A 26,825-nucleotide genomic window follows, 5' to 3' on the forward strand; every position below is an offset into this window, starting at 1 on the left:
CTAAAAGCTTCCGCTGTTGCATACTAAAATAAGAACAAGATTTGAAGTCCATGTTTGTATGATATTGTGTAAAAACTACATTCAAGAAACTGATTTCGATGTAACATATTTGTATTGTAAACCATTATGTAATGGTCGTGTGTAAACAGGATATTTTAGATTATCATTATTTGATAATCTACGTAAAGCTTTTTAAACCTTTATTTATGAAATAAAGGTTATGGTTTATTTTAAAAATGAATGCAGTCTTTGAAAAACGTCTCATATAGAGGTCAAAACCTCGCAACGAAATCAATTAATATGGAACGTTTTTAATCAATAAGAACGAGACATTTCACCAACAACAACTGATCTATCTGTTATTGTACAAGGCATTTAAAATGAGCAAATCTGGTATATTGACAGTGGTGGTTCAAGAAATATGACCAGCTGTAAGTCCCTGCTGATGGACTATCAAGAAAAGGATGGTCCAATGGTTACTTATGGAGATAATTTCAGGGGTATTGATATCGCGTAAAAAGTCATGTTTTTACTAACGATATCTACTCATATTCTATATGTTTTCAAGTAAAACAGTTCATTAAACGTACTAATCCACTATGTTTTTTAAAAAATGACTTTAAAAGATCACTTTGCGGAAAAGCTGTAAAAAGAGCCTAAATTAGGGTTTTCTAACCCTAATTTCAGAGAACCGACCTAGAAGACCATCACAAGAGCTCAAGATCACTAACCAGAGATACCTGCACTTATTCAAGACATGCATATGACGATTTATAAAGAACCTAGAAGCCCATCTAATTCATATACAAAGATTAAGAGGTTTCAAGACTTACACACATGAAAACACACACGAAACCCTGCTTACACAATACTTCAAATACATCCACAAGGAACATCCAAAGGTAATTCAGGGGATTGTGTGTGACTAATATGAGTCTAAGGAACCCCGAGAAAGTGCATTTGCTAACTTTCAAGCCAAAACGTATACCACTACTTAAACGACGAACTATCAGGAATTCGTATACGATAATCACGGAGTTTAAATGCACAACTGGCCAACCAGTTACACCAACTGGTGACCCAATTAGTGAAACTGGTGACACAGTTACCAAAAATGGTGACCTAATTACATAAACTTGTGACTCATTTTGATAACTGGCCACTCATTTTTATAAGTGGCGACTCAGGATTTTAAATTGGCGACTCGAAAAAGAAAACTGGCAACCCGGAAATGGAAACTGGCGACCCAGGAATGGAAACTGACTACCCAGATTCCAAAACAGGTGACCCAGATTTGGAAACTGGCGACCCAGGTAAGCAACTGGTGACCCATGTTAGATAACTGGTGACTCGGAGCTTGAAACTGGTGACTCGTGGTTAACAACTGGCAACCCATGGTTAAGCAACTGGCGACCCGGGATCAGAACTGACGACTCACCTCTACTATAAATAGAGGCCTTCAGATGCTCATTTCTTCATTCAGAAAACTCATAGCTCTCTCTCTCTCTCTCGTTATGAGTTTTCACCCTTATTTCTCTATCACAACATAATTCTGTCGAATATTTCCTATCACCCCAAAAGGAGAAAATTTCATAAGTTCTTCTAAAAAATATCAGCACTCCTATATATCTTTTACTTCCGAAATTTAGAATAAAAGTCTTTAAAAAGAATATTTCACCTCTTTCACACCCTTTAAAACAACTTGACCACGACTCCAAAATTCCTTTTCAGATTGACAAATGACCTAGAAGCTATGGTTATTACCTTTTTCGCATTATTAGCAAGGATTTTAGTCTTTATCAAGCCTATGACGATGGGTACAACATGACTGGCTATGAGTGAATTCATTTCTTAGATCTATAGGGAACCCTGACACTTGTGTGATTTGAGTGACCCGTGAAAGCTAGCCTAAGTCATGTAACCTCCCCACATGCTTGCAGAGATATTTTTAACCCTAACATAGATGACTTACCTTATTTTTTGCTCTATAATAAAAAGCAAACCTCTTAGGCCAATAGAAAGGCAACTCTGAAAAGATTTCTTGAAGTTAAAAATTAGAAGTTTGCTTGAGGACAAGCAAAGTCTAAGTGTGGAATATCTGATATCGGCTAAAAGGTTACATATTCACCACGGTATTGAGGCCAAAAAACAATAAAGTTCCAAGATTTATGGCCAAAATACTCGCTTTTTCGGTTAAAAATGAAGATCAAGTAATTACGAAGACGGTGCAAAAAGAATTAAGAGAATTGGAGCTAAAACGAAGATTCTAGAGCGAAAACGGTGAAAGACAAGTTATAACCTTGGAAACCAAGTTACGATCCTGGGAACGAGCAAAACGATCCAAGCAAACAGCAAGACCCGGGGCTAGAACCGGCCTACCCACCGGCTTTGCACATCAAAAATGGTTTTCCTTGGCACTGGCTACCAAAAACGGCTTGCCTTTGGCACCGGCCACACAAAACGGCTTGCCATCCGGCCCCCAGCCAAAATTTCACTATTTAAGGAGGTCATTTGTCATCCATTTTCCACACACTTCAATTTACTTCTTTATCTCTCTTTCTACAATATTTAGTCATACTTACAAGGTTGATGTTATGCGAGGTGTATACGAAATAGTTATATTTTTACTACGAAATACTATTAAATACGATACAATTTTACACAAGTTATTTATTTATTTATAGAGTGGATATACCTAAACCTTGATACAACACTATAGGCAGTGTACCTAATCGTACAGTAGTGTAGTTTTTAGTAAGTCCGGTTCGTTCCGCAGGGAGCTAGCCAAGTTTAACGCTATATTTTTAAAAACTATATATATATATATATATATATATATATATATATATATATATATATATATATATATATATATATATATATATATATATAAGTAGTATTATTATTATTATTATTATAAAAAGGGGGTTTTACCGTTTAATGACCGATTTGTCAATTTTATGTCTTAAGTCACAATTAAAACCTAATGTAAAATATTAAAAATAAATACAACTTAATTTAAAGCGTAAAGTAAATGACGATAAATAAAAATGCAATAATTAAAAGTGCAATAATTTAAAGTACGATAAATAAAATGACAGTAAATAAAAGTGGGATGAGATATAAAATAAAGGAATTATGCTTATTTAAACATCTGTAATCATGATGTTTGACGTGTTGATTTTAATTTATTACCATGGGTTAATTGTCCTTTGTCCTGGATTATTCTATATGTCCATCTGGTTTTTGTCCATAATAGTCCATCAGTCATAAATATAAAGTGCGAGTGTCCTCGTCAAATTATCCTTATACCCAAAGTCAAATGTTCCAACTAATTGGGGACTTAAACTGTAACAAGGTCTTCATACTTTGTTTAATAATTACACCAGGATATCGACTGCGTGTAACCCAAGGTTTTAATACTTTGTTAAAAATTACGCCAAGTGTCCTTGTACGTAATCTACTCCTGTTTTAATAAGTCCATTTACTATTAATCCATCCCCGTGTCCGGTTAAATGAACGATTATTAGTACTTATAAATACCCCACCCATCGTGTCCGATCGAGTATATGTGGTTATTTATAGGTACGTCCAATTGTAAATCTTTATATTAAATTAACGAACTATCATTCAATTAAACAAATATAAAGCCCATAGTCTAATTTCCACAAGTGTGTGTCTTTTGTCCAAACACCAATTATGGTACAAAGCCCAATAACCCCGTCTTTAATATTTAGCCCAACATCATGATTACTTCGATTTAAATAAGCATAATAATAACTTAGCTACGAGACATTAATTTAAAAAGGTTGAACATAACTTACAATGATTATTAATAGCGTAGCGTTACACGGACATAATTTCGACTTACAAACTTAAAACATTCGCCACTATAACCTTATTATTATTAACTTAATATTAAAATTATAATTATAAAATAAATATAAATATATATAATAAGAGAGTGATGATAATTGATGGATATATTTGTGTACATCATTCGTCCAAAAAACGCTTCAATTTATAGATGTGGCCTTACTCCTGGGCTCATGCGATCGCATGAGAATCCTTCTTCCTGGCCATGCGATCGTATGGCTAGCTGTACTCAGATATTTTGCTTTTAAAACGTGGGCTGCTCGATTATTTAATGTATATAGTATAATATATATAATTTTATATAATTAATTATATATTATATTATATTATTGTGCATCGTTGACTTGTAATTTTAGCTCTGTTGAGTTGTGCGTTGATAGTTGGTTCATGTCCCGGTTCCAGATTTTCGAACGTCCTTTCGTACGATTTAATATCTTGTACTTTGCGTTTTGCGGCTTGTACTCTTGTAATTTTGAGACGTTTCTCATCAATAAATTGAACCACTTTGATTGTACTTTGCACGTTTTAGCGTTTTGGTCATTTGCATCTTCAATTTGTCGAATCTGTCTTTTGTCTTCACCTTTTATTATTTAAACGAATATCACTTGTAAATAGAACTATTGCAACTAAAAGCTTGTCTTTCTTGAGGGATAATGCTATGAAATATATGTTCGTTTTTAGTATTATCAAATATTCTCACACTTGAGCGTTGATTGTCCTCAAGCATTATAGAACTTGAATATAACATTACTAGAATCACTTCTTTATTCTTCACACTTTATACATCAGTGATTTTAATACGGCGGTATGAACAATGGTAGTAATGATGTGGTTTACAGTCTCCCATGACTATAAAAATTTAGATCCTTTAAGGAAATTGGATCTTTATGAAAACATTTAATCTTTTTGAAAATTCAATCTAGCTTTTACCCTAGATAAGTTTTCCAGAATAACCCTTCATCGGTGTTTGCAAATTGTTTTTGTGGGTTTTGTGGGTTTCAGATTTAAAAATTTTAGCTCAAAACTTATGGTTTTGTGTCACCCACTTTCTAACCTTGTATTAGGAAAGCAACATGTCCAGTTTACTTGCTCCGTATATTACCTTTCGGTAAACTACCGTCCGGTTGTAAAGGAAAGCGTTGAACAAGCAACTGTTAAGGCAATGTCCCGTGACATGCTTTTGATTATGGTCTATATCGTGTCGGATGCAATTACTATCCTTTGTAGGAGAAATAGTAAAGATCACCCTATAGTTTTTCAGTATGGCACAAGATCCTGTCTTCAACCATGCTATGCAACCACCGTTCTTACGGTTGACACCCGATTTGGTTCAGGTGACCTAATGAATTCCAGGTGAATTCTTAGAATTTTACGTTCAATGGTAATGAACGCATTGAAAATAGGGTTTTCAGAAAACAAATCGGTTTGTAATTTGATCAAAATATTTTCTCGTTCAAGCTCAAGTTTAGATATCATCGAATTTCATGAGTTTGTAATTCTCAATCTTTAAGGTCAATCCCAAGAATTGAGTAATATCAGGCTTAAAAGTTGATTTTTTGATCTTTAAGGAGATTATCCTTTCTGGAGATCTGATTCATTAGTCTTATAAGCTAATTTGCACGGTGCCCCCACATTGTACGAGATAGATTCTCTCATGGTTAGGATAAGTCTGACCACTTGGCGACCCTGTTTGATGCTGAGGTCCGTGGATTTCCAGCTGATTTTCGAGAAAACTTTTCAAGGTTTTTCGTATACTCTACAACTGGTCTGGACGACAACTTCCTGACCTAAATCAAGAAGTGCGTGTCTTTTTCTCAGAAGACTGTACTTCCTTATAAATTCTATTTATATTACAATAAACTCGGTAAAACTCATTCATATTGTCCAAAACAAAAGTATCTTCAATTATTTGTACAAAAATATGTGATATATGTTCTAAATAACTTGGTAAATTTTTCCCACACTTGGCTTTTATTTTCCTTTCTTTGCCTTTTAATTCTCCTCTTATTCCATTTTAAATGAATTCAAGCATTTTGGGTTGTTTCTCAATTTATGTCCTTTTCGAGGTACAATAATTTCGGTGTTAACACCTAGTTTTATCGTTCATAAATATGTATAAACATGATTTTAAATTCATTTATTTGAAAATTTTAAAAAATTTTACTAGAATTGGGTAGTCACTATATAAGACTAGGGTTGTTCTTTATTATCAGAGAGCACTAGATTCTAATACAACTACTGTGTTACTAGTATCTTTAATGGTAACCAAGTGTTTAAATTAAAATTTTAAAACCCGAAATAATTTAACCCCTTCCCACACTTAAGATCTTGCAATGCCCTCATTTGCAAGAAATCAATAGCAATTTAAATTATTGAGGGTGATTAACGTAGGAAAATGATTAAATTTTACCAAAGTTTTCAAACATATTGGCGTTTGTTTTGAATGATAAATGGTGCACTTCATTTGTTCATTTTGTCTGTTGTTACATCACACTTGTTTTTCGTTTTATCGTCAAAATTAATAGCTTTTGCTGAATTTAATGTCAGTCTTTGAAAATGCGCTGTTTTACCCTGTTGTGTACATGAGATAAAATACATACAATACAAATATAAAGATGCAAGGTAATTTGAAATGGGACTTAATATCCCACTTTCAAATTATAAAAATGAAATATTAGTATACAATAATAAAAATATTAAACATTACATAAAAGTATCAAAATGTTAAATGTTTAATATAAATAGATAAAAATAATAAAAGATAAGACATCACCAATGGAACACTATTGATTTGGATAGGGATTCTAATTCATATCATCGTTCGGGTTCCATGGTTAGTGATAGGTGTCCTGGTAGGCTTGATTTGGGTCGTACAGTTTAAAGGGTGGTCGCATGTCGGGCTGATGTGGTGGATAGTAAGCAAGTCGAGTCGGGATGTAGTTATTTGGTACCTAATATGATAGCTGGCTCATGATTTGGTGCTGATGAACTTGCCAGCTATCGTGTTGGCGTCGCCTAGAAGTCTCATACTCATTCGCGGCTTTCCACTGCTCATACCGATGATGCCTATCCTCATTAGTCATTTCTACCTCATCTATACGTTGGAAAACATCAGTAGCACTATCCCTAATGACATCCCTAATGTCATCCGCTTCCTCTATCTCCTCATCCAAACCCCTCTCTACCTGTGGATGGCGGCCCTGATATGGTATTGCCTGATTGCATCTCCTAGTCAATACCTTTGTACCTTGATAGACTTGCAAACCTAAAGTCTCGTCTTGTTCCCTAACCACCATCATTGGACCCCCTTGTTCCCTATCTACACCTAAATACTCTCCAATGAGAGTAACAAAAATGCCTCCACCTATTATTCCCCCGTCCTGTATTCCTTCCACCATTTTGGATAGATAAAAACCAACACATTAGGGGATATTAACAAAGCTTCTAGTGTCTCGAATGCACTTAAGGTAAAATAGATCGTGTAAGGTCATTTTCTCATTGTTGTTACCTCTTTGTGTAATCGAGTTTGCTAAGAATCTATGTATTATACGAAGCTTGGCTTTATTAATATCTAAATAGGAGTGTCTTCCTCCCCGCGTAAACACATTAAAATTTGACATACACCTCCAGATGGCGTTAGCGTCAAAATTTCTATCTACCCTCTCACCATGATAAATCAAATTTGTACAATCAGGTGATAGTAATTCAGCGAGAGTGTAAATATGTAAAGCCCTTGCCATGTCCAGCATGGACATCCTGTACATCCTACGACCAAGTAAAAACCTAAGAAAACTCTTATCGTCTAACCTATCTACATCCTTATTAAAAGCTATAGTACTCATTAGCTCAACATACCACTCTTTATATACAGGCCTACGAGTGGTAAATAAACATTCCCAATCAGAAAAAGAAGAGCTGCCATACCTTTGGATTAGATGCCGCCTAACTGGGTTAGCTAGGTGGACCCTTTCTAAAGGCTCCCAATCTATTACCCTTGGTACTTCTACATTTTTGGTCCAAAGCTTAAATTTGTTACTTTGGTACGTCGGGTAATCTCTCCAACTTCTATCAAATTTTAAATTGGGATGCAACTGTTCTTCATGAATTGTTGGGTGTTCTATTATATGGTGAACGGGAAATACTACATAGGTAATAAAAAATTGTGGTTCTGGTTCATAGTATGGCACGTGTTGATCATAATGTTGTTGTTGTTCAGGTTGTTGTTCCAGTTCGTGATATTGCATCTCTGGCTGTGGTTCCAGATCAGGTTTCCTAGACGATGATGCACCGTCTGTATCTGTATTTCTCTGCAAAACACATTAAACACAAAATTTGTGCATCCAAATATGCATTAGTGTTAGCAAAATAACAACTTGAAACAATTGCAATGACATGTTTAATCCATATTAAACTTATACTCATTTTCATATTTTTATCAATTCTACACCCTTTCAAATAAGAATATATGAAAATGTTTACAAAGTTCATAAGCATTCAACTCAAATAACATGTCAAAATAATCATTACTAGTAATTAAACAAGTTTCAAATGGCATTTATATCAAATTAATCAAGTTCATAAATTTTAGACTTAAAAAGCCCACTTTAATTCTCAAAAATCATGTTTAGGATCAAAGTTTGGATCATTTAGCTACCTAAACATGTTACACTACTTAATTTAGCACTAATTCATAACAAAAATCGACCATAACCTGTTTATATCAAAAAGTCCCAAATTGCTCAAGAACACAAACCCTAGATTCCTAAAAATTTTGAAGTTTAAGGCTTCAAATCATGTTAAATAGCATCAATCTAGGTTATACATGCATAATATACTAACAATTTAACTCTAATTACACTAGAAATTAACAAAATCAAATTATTGCAATTAATTAAAATTATCACAAAAAGTAGGAAATTTATGAGTTTAGGGATGAAATATTTACCTTCCTGCCTCCCCATCTGAATATAGGCATGACTATAGTGGATTATTGCAAGAAATTTGGTGAATTTTGGTTGAAAAATGAAGATTTTAGGGGTGTTTTGTGTGAGTTTTCGTGTATGTGTGTGTGTGTATTGTGAAGACAGAACAGCTCGTGGGGTTTTTTTTTCTGTCCAGTTTTATGGGGTCATGCGACCGCATGACTTTGAAGAGGAAACCCCATGCGATCGCATGGGGTCTGATCCCTTATATATATATATATATATATATATATATATATATATATATATATATATATATATATATATATATATATATATATATAAAACCTTTAACTTCTTAAAACAAATAAGTGATTTATTTAAAATTTTGTTTTCCTTTTTATTTAGGAAGAGGTCGTTTCGGTACGTTTACCTAGTCCGTCCCTCGACAAAATTTAAAATTTGTCATTTTAAAGCGATTATTTTAAAAGAAAAGATTTTTGGGTTTTTTAAATATTTTTGGCATACTTTAATTCAAAAAGATTAAAAATAATGATAATAAAATTTCTCGTCCCACCCTCGGGTAAAGCAATTTCGGTTCCATAACATAGTCTTCAACTTACGACGAATTTTAGAAATTAATTTTTAACTTAATGAAATAAAGTACATTTTTGTTTTTAAATTCACACCAAACTTAAATTTAAAATGGATAAAATTAAAAATTCATATAAATATCGTTAATATTTTTATACATTAATTTTACAAACTTATGTTGACAATATTAATTTTTTAAAATGTTTAAAAACTTAAATATATTAGTTTTAAAAATTTACAATAATAATTTAATATTAATTTAAAAACAAGGTAAAAATTAAAATAAAAAATCTTTTTGGTCTTTTATCCCACTTTAATCAATCAAATATTATCAAAAATATACGCCCCTCTTTTGGGTAAAGTAATTTCGGCTATTTTACCTAGTTTTACTCCTGGCGAATTTTTGAAATATTTTAGGTTGATTTATTAAAGATATTTATACCTTAAGAATAAACGGTAAATTTCGCAGTGATGAATTAAATTTTTGTATGATATCAATAATTTCGGTTTCACATACCTAATTTTATTGAATATCAATTTAATACTTTATAGCGAACAATTCAGCGTTTATTATCAAAAGGTTAAAAACAATAAAATAAAAATAAAAACTGTACATACTTACCTGTGAGATAGAATTCTCAGAGACCTGCTTTAGCCGACTCATAGGAGAGTCGTGTGATTTGGTTTTCCATAGCTACATAAGTGTAACCTCGATTTTTCAATAACTTTTCTTCTAAACATATGAACGATCCTTCTCTGCATAAAGTAACGAACTCGGTATTTGAATATGTTTGATTGTTCGAACATTTACCTTCGTGTGACCATTTTCCGCATTTATGACATCTTTCAAGGTGTCGTGCTCTTCTTTTTGTTGCGGATTTTGATTTTCCTTTACCAAAATGTATCTTATTATGATTGTTCCTGAGTTCTTTCCTTACTTCGTCCATTTTTCCTCTTATGAATGATACCAGTTCACTCGGAAAAGTGTTATTATTACGTTTAGTAATCATAGCGTGTAGTAGTAGACCATGGTTCAGATCAAAGGAATTCTTCATCTCGTAAAACCTAAAAAAATAAAAATTCAGAATGGAGGGGGAAGACTAGTTCTTTAGGGTCTGCTAGGGAAAGACCATGCAGATTCCATTTTCAAAAACTACACAAAAACAGAATATCTAACTCTAACAGAAATTCATATTACCCTAAAAAGATTCGAATCTTCCCACACTTAGTTAGCTGTGGTGTCGAAATTGTGATTAACTTCAACTTCAACTTCCATTGGATTATCTATGTAATGTTTAACTCTTTGACCATTAACCTTAAATTCAATCCCATTTGAATTTATCAACTCTATTGTTCCATATGGGAAAACTCTTTTGACTATGAATGGTCCAGACCATCTTGATTTCAATTTTCCAGGAAATAGCTTGAATCGTGAATTGAAAAGAAGAACTCTGTCTCCTTCTTTAAATTCTTTTGAACTTCTGATTCTTTTATCATGCCATTTCTTCGTTCTTTCCTTATAGATTAAGGAATTTTCATATGCTTCATGTCTTAATTCTTCTAATTCGTTTAGTTGACTTAACCGTAGATGTTCAGCTTCATGTAAATCAAGATTACATGTCTTCAAAGCCCAAAATGCTTTGTGCTCAATTTCTATTGGTAGGTGACATGCTTTTCCATAAACGAGTTTAAAAGGTGTGGTTCCAATTGGAGTTTTGTAGGCTGTTCTAAAAGCTCAGAGTGCATCCTCCAATTTCATGGACCATTCCTTCGGATTTGATCCTACGGTTTTCTCTATAATACGTTTTAAAGCTCGGATGGTATTTTTAACTTGTCCACTTGTTTGTGGATGATAAGCGGTTGAGATTTTATGAGTTAGTCCATATCTTTTGAGAACTTTCTCAAGTTGATTATTACAAAAATGAGTACCCCGATCACTTATTAAAGCTTTCGGTGTTCCAAACCTTGCAAAAAGACGTTTTAAAAAGTTGACTACAACTCGTGCATCGTTAGTTGGGAGAGCTTGTGCTTCTGCCCATTTAGATACATAATCAATGGCAACGAGAATATAGAGATTATTATGAGATTTTGGAAATGGACCCATAAAGTCAATACCCCAAACGTCAAATACTTCACATACTTGAATGACATTTTATGGCATTTCATCACGTTGACTTATTTTTTTGGCCCTTTGACAAGCATCACAGGAATTACAAAGAAGGTGTGCGTCTTTGAAAATTGTAGGCCAATAAAATCCAGCATCGTAGACTTTTCTTGCCGTAAGTTGAGGCCCAAAATGCCCTCCTGTTGGTCTTGTGTGACAATGGTTTAAGATTTGACTAGCTTCATCCCCGAATACACATCGGCGGATTATTCTATCGGGACAACTTTTAAACAAATGTGGATCTTCCCAAAAATAGTGTTTTATATAACTAAAGAATTTCTTTCGTTTTTGGTATGACAACCTTTTTTCAAGGAATCCACATACTAAGTAGTTTGCATAGTCTGCAAACCATAGAATTTCATTATAATCGATCTTCAATAGATATTCATCAGGAAAGTTATCTTGTATGGCCAATTCATTTAGAACTTCTAATTCGGGATTTTCAAGACGAGAAAGATGATCAGCGGCGAGATTTTCTGCTCCCTTTTTGTCTCGGATTTCAATATCGAACTCTTGTAAGAGTAAGATCTAACGGATTAATCGTGGTTTGGCATCTTGTTTCGAAAATAGGTATCTACGAGCAGAATGGTCGGTATAGACCACCATTTTTGATAGAACGAGATATGAACGAAATTTGTCAAAAGTAAAGACAATAGCAAGGAGTTCTTTTTCAGTATTTGTGTAATTCGTTTGTGCTCCTTGTAACGTCTTAATAGTGTAATAAATAGGTTGAAATCGTTTTTCAATCCTTTGTCCTAAAACGGCTCCCATTGCAAAATCACTTGCATCGCACATAAGTTCAAATGGTAAATTCCAATTTGGAGTTATCATGATCGGCGCATTAGTGAGTTTTTTTTAAGAATATTAAAAGATTTGATACATTCATCTGAAAAGATGAATTGAGCATCTTTTTCAAGGAGTTTATTCATAGGAGTGGCAATTTTAGAAAAATCTTTTATGAAACGTCGGTAAAAACTGGCATGCCCTAGAAAACTCCTAACTCTAACATTGGTGGGATGTGGAAGTTTAGCAATTACATCTACTTTAGCTCTATCCACTTCAATTCCTTCCTTTGAAATTTTGTGACCAAGAACGATGCCTTCTCTAACCATGAAATGACATTTCTCCCAATTAAGTGCTAGATTTGATTGCTCGCATCTAATAAGAATTCGTTCAAGATTAACTAGACATGATTCAAAAGTATCACCGAAGACGAAAAAGTCATCCATGAAAACTTCCATGCATTCTTCTATCATGTCATGAAAAATTGCCATCATGCACCTTTGAAAGGTTGCAGGGGCGTTGCAAAGTCCAAATGGCATGCGTTTGTAAGCAAAAGTACCATAAGGGCATGTGAATGTGGTTTCCGCTTGGTCCTCGGGTGCGATTGGAATTTGAAAATATCCGAAGAAATCGTCAAGAAAACAATAGTAACTATTTCCGTCTAACCTTTCCAACATTTGATCAATGAAAGGTAAAGGAAAGTGATCTTTTCTGGTGGCGTCATTTAATTTTCTATAATCAATACAAACACGCCATCCTGTTACAGTCCTAGTAGGAATAAGCTCATTTTTTTCATTTGTGATGACAGTCATGCCATCCTTCTTAGGTACGCATTGAACTGGGCTTACCCATGGACTATCAGAGATTGGATAAATTAAACCTGCATCTAGCAGTTTAATAATTTCTTTCTTAACAACATCTTGCATATTAGGATTTAGTCTTCGTTGGCGTTGCACATACGTTTTATGGCCTTCTTCCATAAGGATTTTATGTGTGCAATACTAAGGACTTATACCTTTAATGTCATGAATCTTCCATGCAATAGCTGGTTTATGAGCTTTTAGCACAGAAATGAGTTGAGATTTTTCATTTTCAGTAAGAGAAGACGATATTATTACAGGTAATTCAGATTCACCATGTAAATAAGCGTATTACAAATGGGTTGGAAGTGGCTTTAATTCTAATATTGGTGGTTCTTCTATCGATGATTTATATCGATATCTGTCTTCCTCTTTTAGCATTTGAAGTTCTTCTATTGTTGGTTCATATTCATTAGCCATGAGTGCGGCTAACATTTCAGCTTCATCAATTGGTTCAGTTCCTTCTCTTAAAGAACATTCTCCTGTTCCTTGTAATTCTGGAAATTCTTCTAACAATTCTTCATGTGAATCTATAGTTTGAATATAATAACATGTATCATCTGCAGATTGTGGTTGTTGCATGGCTCTATCAAATGAAAAGGTAACACTCTCATCCTCTATACTTAGGGTCAGTTTCTTACCGAACACATCTATTATTGCTTTAGCCGTGTTTAAGAATGGTCTTTCTAATATGAGAGGAACTCGAGAATCTTCTTCCATGTCCAGAATAACAAAATCTACTGGAAATACTAAAGTACCAACTTTAACTAGCATGTTTTCCATTATCCTTCTAAGATATTTTACTGATCGATATGCTAGTTGTATGCTTATTCGTGTTGGTTTCAATTCTCCGAGGTCTAGTTTAGCGTATAGTGAATACGGCATTAAATTTATACTAGCACCTAAGTCTGCCAATGCTTCTATTGAACTAAGACTACCCAGAAAATATGGAATTGTGAAACTTCCTGGATCAGAGAGTTTTTCTGGTATCTTATTCAACAACACTGCAGAACAATTAGCATTTATAGTAACAGCCTAAAGTTCTTCCATTTTCTTTCTATTTGTGATTAGATCTTTCAAGAATTTAGCATATCTTGGCATTCCTGAAATCACATCAATGAAAGGAGGATTGACATTTATTTGTTTAAACATATCTAAGAATTTGGATTGCTCGGCTTCAAGTCTTTCTTTTCTCATTTTACTCGGGTAAGGAAGTGGTGGTTGGTATGGTTTAACATAAGGTTTATCCTTAACTGTGTTATCTTCATTAACCTTTTCAACTACCGGTTCTTTTTCCTTTTCTTGATCAGATTGTGGTTCTTGTGGAGTAGGGATAGAGTCATCAGAATTTACAGGCATTTCAGGTGGTTTAAGTGTAATACCACTTCTCGTGGTAAAGGCTTTAGCTGTTTCATTTCGGGGGTTAGCATTTGTATCGCTGGGTAGACTCTCTGGTTTTCTTTCACCTATCAACCTTGCTAGGTTACTTACTTCTTGTTCCAGATTTTGAATAAAATCTTGTTGATTTCTAAATGCTTGAGCATTTTGTTCATTGGTTTGTTTCTGAGATGTTAAAAATTGAGTTTGAGATTCAACTAGCTTTGACATCATGTCTTCTAGATTTTGGCTTTTTATCATCGGTTTGTGGTGGTTTATTTTGAAAAATAGGTCTTTGCTGGTTGTAAGTATTGTTAGATACTTGTTGATTGTTAGGACCTTGTTAGTTGTTGTATGGAACATTTCGGTTATAATTCTGATTTTGATTGTAGTTTGGTCTTGGCGGTTGATAATTATTTTGATAATTATTTCCAGGCCTTTGGTTCATGTATGAAACATTCTCTCTTTGTTCCATTGTTTGCTCAATACTGAGACAATATTTTGTCAAATGTGGTCCTCCACACTGCTCACAACTAATTCGAATTGCGTGAATATCTTTAGTCACCTTTTCCATTCGTCTTTCGAAAGCATCTAACTTTGCGGAAATGGAATCAAAGTCATGGCTAGAATCGGCTCTAGCCGCTTTAGATGATCTAACGATATCTTTTTCTTGATGCCACTCATGTGAGTGGGAAGCAGTGTTATCAAAAATTTTATAAGCTTCAGTTGCGGTTTTCTTCATAATGGAACCACCAGCTGCTATGTCGATGCCTTTTCGTGTAGTAATATCGCATCCTTGGTAGAATATTTGTACTATTTGATAAGTATCTAAACCATGTTACGGATATCCTCTTAACAACTTTCCAAATCTTGTCCATGCCTCATATAATGTTTCATTTGGCTTCTGTGTGAACGTAACAATTTCTCCTTGAAGTCTCACGGCTTTAGATGCTGGAAAGAATTGTTTAAGAAATTTTTCAACTAAGACATCCCATGTATCAATCGCCCCTTCAGGTAATGATTCTAACCAATCTTTGGCTTCTCCCTTTAAAGTCCAGGGAAATAACATGAGATATATCTGTTCATCCTCCACTTCTCGGATTTTAAATAGAGTACAGATCCTATTAAAGGTTCGAAGATGTTCGTTTGGATCTTCCTTCGGCGCACCACTAAATTTGCATTGATTAGTTACCATGTGTAGGATTTGTCCTTTGATTTCATAATCTAGTGCGTTAATGTATGGTTGAGTAATTGCATGACCTTGGCCAGTGCGTTTAGCCCTCATTCTGTCTTTCATACTTAGAGGTTCTGGATTTTCCATGATTGAATTTGTTGAATCTGAATCACTAGAGGATTCTGACTTAATGGTTTCTTCCTCAACAATCTCTGGATGAGTGATTTATGGTTTAGGGGGAATGATTAGTGGTTCAGGATCTCTGAATTGTCCCTGAATATCCTCCGGATTCTCAATTGTGAGGTCGGGTTCAAAAAATGGATTATCGGAAATTTGAATTGGAGTACTTGGTTGACTAGATGACGATTCTAAAGAAAAATCAACGGCGACAATATTGGCTAGATGTCTAGATCGAGTTACAGATGGTGAACGTATGAAAGGTGGTGAACGTTTTGCTCGTTGCATTCACAGAATATCCTATTAGTTATAAAGATGAAAATTATATAAGTTATCAAATTAATAGACTTTTTTAATTTTGCCCACGTTTCGAATAGCCAATAGATGCAGCAGGTAGCCAGGACCCTTTAAATCGGAAGCCCACAACTCGCCACTAACAAATCCAACTATTACTACGAATCAGAAAATTTTGGATGTCTATCAATTTAACCACTTAAAATAATTTTTTCGTCGAGCTTTAAAGAAAATAAAGAGAATTATATGTCCTAAAAACTAGAGCGTCGAGAAATAAGAAGGAAAAAGAGTGCGTCGGAAAATAAAAGGTCAAAAAATAAGCGTCGAAAAACAAATGTCGAAAAATAATAATAAGAAAGTAGCGCGTCGAAACTTAAAAGGTACGAAATTTTATAAACAGCGTCGCAAAATTCTAAAGCACCTAAATCTTAATCTAAAGAAAAAGCACTTAAGGGATTTTACGGCAAAGCCTAAAAATCTAGAAGTATAAAAATTACTACGGCAAAATACTAGTCTTAAAACTAATTACGAACGATAAATATACAAATTACGAATTAAACTAATAAAAGGATACAAAATATAAAAATAAAACTAAAGTTATAAAAATACAATCTTTATAAAAATATTATTTTTATATTATTATTTTATAAAAGTATTAATTTTATATAATTAATAAAACTAAATAAAACTTAAAAATACAAAATTAAATAAACTAAAACTAATTAATATTAAATGTTAACCCTAATTACTAATTAATTAATTAAAATTATATTTAACCTAACCCTAATTCGTACCAGCTGAGGTACCAGACCTGTCAAATCACCTCATGCGGTCGCATGACGTTTGTGAACAAATTCCATGCGTTCACATGGTGTTGGTTACCAGGCCGGATAGTTGGGCTGCTACAGTTGAGCCCGTATACTCTTTTAATTAATTTTTTTTAATAGCGTTTCGCTTCGGTGTTAAGTGCTCCCCGACAGCGGCGCAAAAAATACTTGATGTTATGCGAGGTGTATACGAAATAGTTATATTTTTACTACGAAATACTATTAAATACGATACAATTTTACACAAGTTATTTATTTATTTATAGAGTGGATATATCTAAACCTTGCTACAACACTATAGGCAGTGTACCTAATTGTACAGTAGTGTAGTTTTTAGTAAGTTCGGTTCGTTCCGCAGGGAGCTAGCCAAGTTTAACGTTATATTTTTAAAAACTATATTTGTATATATATATATATATATATATATATATATATATATATATATATATATATACATATATAAGCAGTATTATTATTATAAAAAGGGGGGTTTTACCGTTTAATGACCGATTTGTCGATTTTATGTCTTAAGTCACAATTAAAACCTAATGTAAAATATTAAAAATAAATACAGCTTAATTTAAAGCGTAAAGTAAATGATGATAAATAAAAATGCGATAATTAAAAGTGCAATAATTTAAAGTACGATAAATAAAATGACAGTAAATAAAAGTGAGATGAGATATAAAATAAAGGAATTATGCTTATTTAAACTTCCGTAATCATGATGTTCGACGTGTTAATTTTAATTTATTACCATGGGTTAATTGTTCTTTGTCCTGGATTATTCGATATGTCCATCTGGTTTTTGTCCATAATAGTCCATCAGTCATAAATATAAAGTGCGAGTGTCCTCGTCAAATTATCCTTATACCCAAAGTTGAATATTTCAACTAATTGGGGACTTAAACTGTAACAAGGTCTTAATACTTTGTTTAATAATTACACCAGAATATCGACTGCGTGTAACCCAAGGTTTTAATACTTTGTTAACAATTACGCCAAGTGTCCTTGTACGTAATCCACTCATGTTTTAATAAGTCCATTTACTATTAATCCATCTCCGTGTCCGGTTAAATGAACGATTATTAGTACTTATAAATACCCGGCCCATCGTGTCCGATCGAGTGTATGTGGTTATTTATAGGTACGTCTAATTGTAAATCTTTATATTAAATTAACGAACTATCATTCAATTAAACAAATATAAAGCCCATTAATAGCCCATAGTCTAATTTCCACAAGTGTCGCTCTTTTGTCCAAACCCCAATTATGGTACAAAGCCCAATAACCCCGTCTTTAATATTTAGCCCAACATCACGATTACTTCGATTTAAATAAGCATAATAATAACTTAGCTACGAGACATTAATTTAAAAAGGTTGAACATAACTTACAATGATTATTAATAGCGTAGCGTTACACGGACAGAATTTTGACTTACAAACTTAAAACATTCGCCACTATAACCTTATTATTATTAACTTAATATTAAAATTATAATTATAAAATAAATATAAATATATATAATGAGAGAGTGATGATAATTTATGCATATATTTGTGTACATCATTCGTCCGAAAAACGCTTCAATTTATAGATGTGGCCTGAATCCTGGGCTCATGCGATCGCATGAGAATCCTTCTTCCTGGCCATGCGATCGCATGGCCAGCTGTACTTAGATATTTTGCTTTTAAAACGTGGGCTGCTCGATTATTTAATATATAAAATATATATAGTTTTATATAATTAATTATATATTATATTGTATTCTTGTGCATCGTTGACTTGTAATTTTAGCTCCGTTGAGTTGCGCATTGATAGTTGGTTCATGTCCCGTTTCGGATTTTCGAACGTCCTTTTGTACGATTTAATATCTTGTACTTTACGTTTTGCGGCTTGTACTCTTGTAATTTTGAGATGTTTCTCATCAATAAATTGAACCACTTTGATTGTACTTTGCACGTTTTAGCGTTTTGGTCATTTGCGTCTTCAATTTGTCGAATCTGTCTTTTGTCTTCACCTTTTATTATTTAAACGAATATCACTTGTAAATAGAACTATTGCAACTAAAAGCTTGTCTTTCTTGAGGGATAATGCTATGAAATATATGTTCGTTTTTAGCATTATCAAAGGTCTTCGACTCCGTGAGGGAAATTTAGTACCCGGATAAGAACACCAAAGATTGTATTAGGAGCGGTTTGGAGTTTGAAGTTGTCACTTTTGTATTCAGAACTCGTTTAATCTACTGGTACTTCTATCCTTTGTCTTTACATAATGTCTTCCATTACTATGATTTATGATATTGTTACCATGATTAGCGAGTAGTTATCTTTAGTGTATGCTATGATGTAGTTAGTTATAATGCCAAAATAATGTTATGGTTTGTGTATGTTGTTGAGATGCTTTCCGATTATGCTTTAAACTCAATCGCTTTTCCACCTAATAGAATGTAGTTATCGACTCTGTTATTGGGAATTCAAGAATCCTGATTCAGAGTACAATATCTGTGTCACCCCTTGGTAAGAGAAGTCTATTGGATACAACGCAAGTTTCACTGATGCACACCAGTTGTAGTAAGTCCACCGAGCCTTGGATTCTGACCGAAGACTCTTTCATAGTGAAACATCTAACTAGGCCCATAGTACATTGTCGGTCTTAGACCATGCTAGTGTAGTCACCAAGCATATACATTTCGTACGTGCACGCTGAAGCACAATGGTTGTTGTAAGTTGTACCTTTACTAAGTAAGGCCATGGAACCTTGTCAGTGCTGATTAGTACACTGCACCATAACGCGGTCTCCAAAATTGCACCTTGCTTGAGGGATTCTTAGTTAATTAATGAACTGTTTGTTTAAACACATAAAGGATTGGCCTGTTAGGATAACCTAACGTGTTCATGGAAGTCAAACTGACTTGGCCATGGTGTTCTTTATGGTTAAACTCTTTTCAAGGGCCTAACTACCTTTTTAAACCCAATCATTAACGAAAGCATCGAAACACATCATGTCTCTCGGATATGGCATACCTTGTACTTCATTGTGATTAAAAAGTTTAGACTTTTGTGGAATGTTAATACGTTACCTAACCGAGTCGTTCAATTGGATGAGCCATTTGAACGTGTATGCCTGTAGTCAGACTGCACGGGAGTCGGGGTACGGGAAGTTTCTGTCTATTCATAATCTTCTAGCCTAACGCATTACCCAGTGACATGTCTTATGACAGGGGTGGTAGGACCAGTGTAGTGAATACAAGGTCACTACCTATTCATGAGCCAGCATTTCATAATCTCGGCAAAGTAACTAACGAAATCATAGTATGCAATTGCTTTAACCTTATCTGAATCAAAAAATTTATCGTTTTTATTTTATTTTATCTTATAAACTAGAAAACTCAAATTAGGTAATATACAAATACTCCTTCAATTTAGGATTATCTTAAGTTATAAATATAGGTTTGATTCTATCTCTTAAAAATTCGACCCTAGGTCATACTTCCCTTACTCACCATAATAAGGAGTAGTACGATTTAGGCCCCGCTAAATACAAATTTAAAACTATTGTCCACCTCCTGGTAGTTGATTCTGACGTCTTGCGACCTAACAACACCTCATAAATAAAACCGTCTATTTCGGTCATATCAATTATTTAGTTTCTTAACTGATAATTAGGGTCAAGATTAGAACCTAACTCCCTGAAAAAAGCTTAGTGCTTTACTGAGGATAACCACCGAGGTTTAGTGCAACCTTAGTGACATACTTGTATTGCTCAAATAGACCTTCGAGAGTCTAGAGATAGGTAGGCTTGTTTAACTAGCTCATCCAACCGGGTCTACTTTATTCTAATCATATCATTAATCTAGACATAATTACCCTTCCCTAGCCCAAACCTATATCTTGTTCAACATTTTCTTGATCTGCATACTCCGGATATCCATCCACTACCTTTACTTTTCCATAATTAGGACTTTAATTTTATCAAAACCACTACTAATTCTCTATCCAGGCAATTCAACCAAAGACAATTATACCCTTGATATTTCAATTTGTTAAACCATCAAAAAGACCGACCCTAGGTCAACTTACGCTTGCTACCTTAGGAAGTAAAAAGTAGAGGCCCCGCTACTATAAAAATAAATCATCTGCCCCCTCTATTGAGAATTGTTCTGTCAACCTTGTTACACTACAAACAAAGTCGAATTTTTGGGCGATATCATGTTGCAATTGGCCCTAGCTCATGCCACCACTAGCTACGAAAATGTAGTGTACTTATTTTTTAACTCTCCCATCTACTATGCTCTAACGCCTAACCCCCTCGCCATTAATTTGGCAGCATTAGGGTGAATCGGGTATACATGTCGATTGATAAACCAATGACAATGTACTACCTACATCCGGGGAAACGTTAGAAACAACTTGCAAGTCTCCATCACGGTGGATGCTATTCGTGATGCTCTTCAACTTCCCAAATCTAGAACTTTTGATGATTTTACCGACTACCACACCACAAGGGAACATGTCCTCAACTACATTCACTATGATGGTGATCGAACTAACAACAGCCCTCTTAGAAAAATATGCCTTGACTTTAGGCATATTTCTTTGGAGCCCTAAATCGGTGCATGAGCTCCAAATGTGGCAGCTTCAATCAATCAAGTGATTTTGAGCTTCAAATGGGTCATGCCTTAATTGGACGAAACATTGACTTTGCCGATCACATTTTTCATCAAGCTGAAAGAGATTATTGAAAAGAGGAACAAAAATATCACTGTCCCCATCCCCAGATTCCTAACATTGATTTTTTACAATCTACTTGGGGATGATTTTGAGGCATTACTAGATTGAAGGGAGCCCATCGGGACCCTACAAGGTGGATTGTTCAAGGATCCTTGTGTTAAACCTTTTCCAGGGTTAACACCTGAAATGCCGGAAATGATACCAGCACACATTGTAGAAGCCCTGGACCTTAACACTGACATTGCACTTGCTGAGGGGGGAGGGATCTCAGATGGTTGAGGCACCTATTGCGGAGGAACCTCAATAAGAAGAGCCAGTAGAAGAACTTCTTACTATTCCAGAACTCAACCGAGGTACAACCATGGTCTCAAATAATGGTAGAGTTAAATTGGTTATAGAATCTGGTGTGTGACGACCCGGAAATTTCATACCAAATTTAAACTTAATCTTAATATGATTTCAACACGATAAGCAAAGCATGTACAGTTGAGTCTCAGAAATTTTGAACTGTTGTCATACATAGAATTAACCCTTGGCCATTCCTGACGATTCACGAACAACTGTTGTAAATAAATATATATGTGTGTATATATATATATATAAATATAAATATATATATATATATATATATATATATATATATATATATATATATATATATATATATATATATATATATATATATATATATATATATATATATATATATATATATATATATATATATATATATATATATATATATATATATATATATATATGTATGTGTATATGTATATGTATGTATATATGATAAAGTAAGAATATAAAATATAAATTAAATATTTAAAATTAAAGATGCAAAATTAAATCAATAAGTTGTATTTAAAATAAATTTACATATAAAAATATGATTTCTATAATATGTATATTGTAAATATATATATAAGAATTTAACACTCAATATAAGTTACTATATATGTTTACTAAATATTACATAATTAGGATATATTAAATGTAAATACAATTTAAGAATATAGTTGTCATAATAATCTTATTATCACTTTCATTATTAAAGCTAAAATCAATATCAATATTAGTTGTAATTTAAATATTATCAGATATTATTGTTATTAAGTATTAGTATTATAAATATTGTTAGTATAATTATTATTAAGAATTATGAACATTATAGTTATCATTATTGTTATCATTATTAATACCACAATTATATTGAGTAATAAAATTTGTATATAGATAATTATTTACCATTATCATTAAAATCATCACTATTGTTCTAAATATTTTTAGTAAAATAATACAATTTATTATTTGTATCATTTATTATCATTAAACTTATTAAAAATTATCATTGTGGTTATTATCTTTTTCCTCAAAATAAATATTAATATTAATATCAAAATCTATTAAGAATATTATGTATATATAAATAAAATTTAATACATGTAATTTGATATATTAATGATATTATTATTGTTATTAGAAAATATTACAATTTATCATAGTTATCATTAATAATATTATAAAAATTATTTTTATTATTATTTGATAACATTAATATGATTAATATAAACTTTATTATTAATATTATTATTAAATTATAAATAATCTGTAATGACCCAGAAAATTTCGACTAATTTTGAACCAAACTCATGATACGATTTCATAATTCTGACACGGTAAGCTAAGTCTGATAGGTTGAGTCTCAAAAATTTTGAACTGTTTCAAATATACAATCGACCTTCGACTGTTCTCGACGATTCATGAATAACTATTTGTAAATAGATACATATATATGTGTGTATATAAATGTGTATATAAATAATACTTGGAAATATATAAAATAATATTAAATCTATTTGTTTAAAAACATATAATATATATTTATGTGATAAAACTTGTTATTTAAAACTGATTATATATAGAGAGAGATTAAATGGAAAATAAATGATTTCGAGCTTAATTGGCAAACGTCGGTAACACTCGGTTGATGTTTTGTTAGTTTTAATATAGATATAAAATGAGTTCATGAATAATTAAGATAAAAGTTGGACTGTAAATTGATTACGAATATTTTAGGTTTGTTAGAAATATTTTTACATTTTTAAGTTTAAATATTAGTACTCCGTACATAAAAATCAGAACAGAAAATAAATAATTTTCGAACCTTTTTGAGCAGGTTTCAAACAGGTAATGAGTGAAATAATTAAATATATTTAATCTAAAAATTTGGGATTTTTAGGAACACTTTTTTTTCCGTAACTGTTTAGCAATGGACACGATATAGTCATTCGGGGAAAACTGTCGGCAGAAAATTTTAAACTCTTACAAATATTTTCACACGTTTTTCTTTTATAATATATTATAATTATTATATCATTGAAATTATGAAGGAGTTTCTTTCAGATTACTATGCGTACTGTACATAATTGAATCAATTAAGTGCTACTGTGATTGTCTATTTTCTATATTACTTATATCTATATAATACATATACATAATTCTTATTAGATTAACACCTATTATCTTCTTCTCCTTCTTTTCTTTCGATTTCTAACCGATGATTAAACAACCCACTAAAACACCTCTATTTTTCTTGTTGTTGCTAATTTGGACTGTCTTACTTCTGTACAACCGAAACCAAATCATCATACTCAAACTGTCGCCATGTTTAACCATCATCATTCATCATCTCCACAACACCATGCACAAACCACCGATTTGTTTTTGTTCATTGTTGATTAAGTTTGTTATCTTGATCGATCAACAACCCATTATGAGGTTCATTATCCCCAAGAACATAAAAACCGAACAATTTCTGTATCGTATGGATTAAATTCCTTTTCGTGATTAACAACTGGAAACCAACGTCCAAACTTCACCACTTAAACTCGTTAGTCACCATCAACCGTTATCTTCTCCACTGTCCACTATAACCATCATCGAACACTACCCTCATTTCTTGATCGACCACCACACCCGAGCACCTTTGAATTTAATCACCACCTTTGCCTCTCTCAAATCTCTCTCTAACTATCTCTCTCTCATCGTAATTTTCTTCTGTTTTGAAACCGAAGCCAAACAGCATATTATCAACCCTTTTTGCTACGGTTATTGAAGCTGCAGTCCATTTTCTGTTTCCCAATCTTTTTGAAAACACACCCATATCGAACCCCAAGCACAAAACCACTTCAGTTTGCTGCAACACCTTAAACCCATATAATTTCTCCTTGCTCCTTTTTGTTACAATCATATCACCAAAACCGCCACCCACTACTATTATTGCAGCATTTTTTTTTTCTTTTTCTATTGCAATACAACGAATTAAAAAGAAGCCACTTTGGTTTATTTTTTGTTGGAACGTAATGGCCTACAATCGCATTATTGAGATTCCCACTTGTTTAAATAAGTTTTAATTTAAAGTAAAGGGGTCCAGTTCAAAGAATATGATAGCATGCGTATGTAATGCAAGGGATCAATTTGGTTATTTTTTTTTAGTAAAAGAAGTTCTCAAACTTTACGGATATAAACCGGTTTTCATTTGAAGAACGGGACATTACTGGATATAAAAGCGATTTGGAGTATAATTGTTTTGGATTGATTGATTGTTGGGCCGTTAACATGTTTGTAGTATTGGGCCGAAACCCAATCTTTTCCTTTGGGCCGAAAGTTTATTGGACTGAGACTTTGATTTAGCTTTTGGGTCGCGAGCTTGTTGGACCGTGAATTTGTTTATGTTATTAGGCTAAATTTCGATTCATGTATGGCTATGGACTGAAATGATGATGATAATAGAAGTTAGGAATGATGGTGATAAAGTTTAGTTTTAAATTTAAGTAGAAGAAAAAGAAACACAGTTAATACGAGTTATATATTATGGGAATGGATTTGAAATAGAAAAACGTGTTAGATAAGAAGGTGGGGATGTTTGTGTGGAATGAGAGGTCGCGGGTTCTAGTCCGGGCTGTGGTGTTTCTTTTTAAATGCTTGTTTCTTCAAAGGTTATATTCTATAATTACTTTTATTAGTATTATTATTATTATTATTATTATTATTATTATTATTATTATTATTATTATTATTATTATTATTATTATTATTATTATTATTATTACTAATATAAGTATTAATTATCATTTATTATTATTATTATTATCATTATCATTATAGTTACAATTATTATTATTACTATTATTATTATTATTATTATTATTATTATTATTATTATTATTATTATTATTATTATTATTATTGTTAAGTTAATTATTAGTATTACTATCATTAGTTTATATTACCATAATTATTATTTTAACAAATAAAAGAGATTTATATAAAAATATAGTGATTACATATATTATAAGTATATCTAATTTACTATTTTAATATAAAAATAACATATATAGATATATATAACATTTGAAATAATAAATATATTACTATTTTGAATAAGTAATATATTATATAATAAACTGAGTTGAATACCATTATATGTTCATTATATGTGTTAATGTATATATAAATGATATAGGTTCATGAATCCGAGGTCAACCCTGCACTTGTTCAGTGCCGTCATATGCATAATTGCTACGAAATACAGTATCTTGAGTTTCATTTGCTCCCTTTTTAATTGGTTTTGCAATATATATTTTTGGGCTGAGAATACATGCGCTGCTTTTATAAATATTTACGAAATAGACACAATTACTTAAAAATATATTCTACGTTGAGTTGTACCACTGGCATATTTCCCTGTAGCTTGGTAACTACTATTTACATGGGTATTGTAAACGCGAATCCTGTTGATAGATCTATCGGTCCTGACAACCCCAACCGGACTGGACGACCAGTATTCAATGGTTGCACAGTACTTCGTTTTGTTACTACACTTGGTACAGTGTAGGGAGATTTCATAATAAAGGGAATATGCGACGCTGATTAAATGTTAAGTATGGTTACCAAGTGCTCAACCACTTAGAATGCTTTACATACACTTGCGAGTGTATTATGTTTATGATTATGAAATCTTGTGGTCTATTAAAAT

General features: G+C 32.6%; 1 protein-coding gene across 1 annotated transcript in view; it reads left to right on the forward strand.

The window, feature by feature from the left end:
• The first annotated feature begins 1,231 nt into the window (after positions 1-1,231).
• LOC139849427 (uncharacterized) overlaps positions 1,232-26,825 on the forward strand; it is a 59,634-nt gene continuing 34,040 nt past the window's right edge. Inside the window, exon 1 of the mRNA XM_071839086.1 lies at positions 1,232-1,313. Within this exon, the coding sequence (XP_071695187.1) occupies positions 1,232-1,313 (82 nt within the window). The remainder of the gene's footprint in view (positions 1,314-26,825) is intronic.

Source organism: Rutidosis leptorrhynchoides, chromosome 5 (genome assembly GCF_046630445.1).
Source record: "Rutidosis leptorrhynchoides isolate AG116_Rl617_1_P2 chromosome 5, CSIRO_AGI_Rlap_v1, whole genome shotgun sequence".
NCBI classification, from domain to species: Eukaryota; Viridiplantae; Streptophyta; class Magnoliopsida; order Asterales; family Asteraceae; genus Rutidosis; species Rutidosis leptorrhynchoides.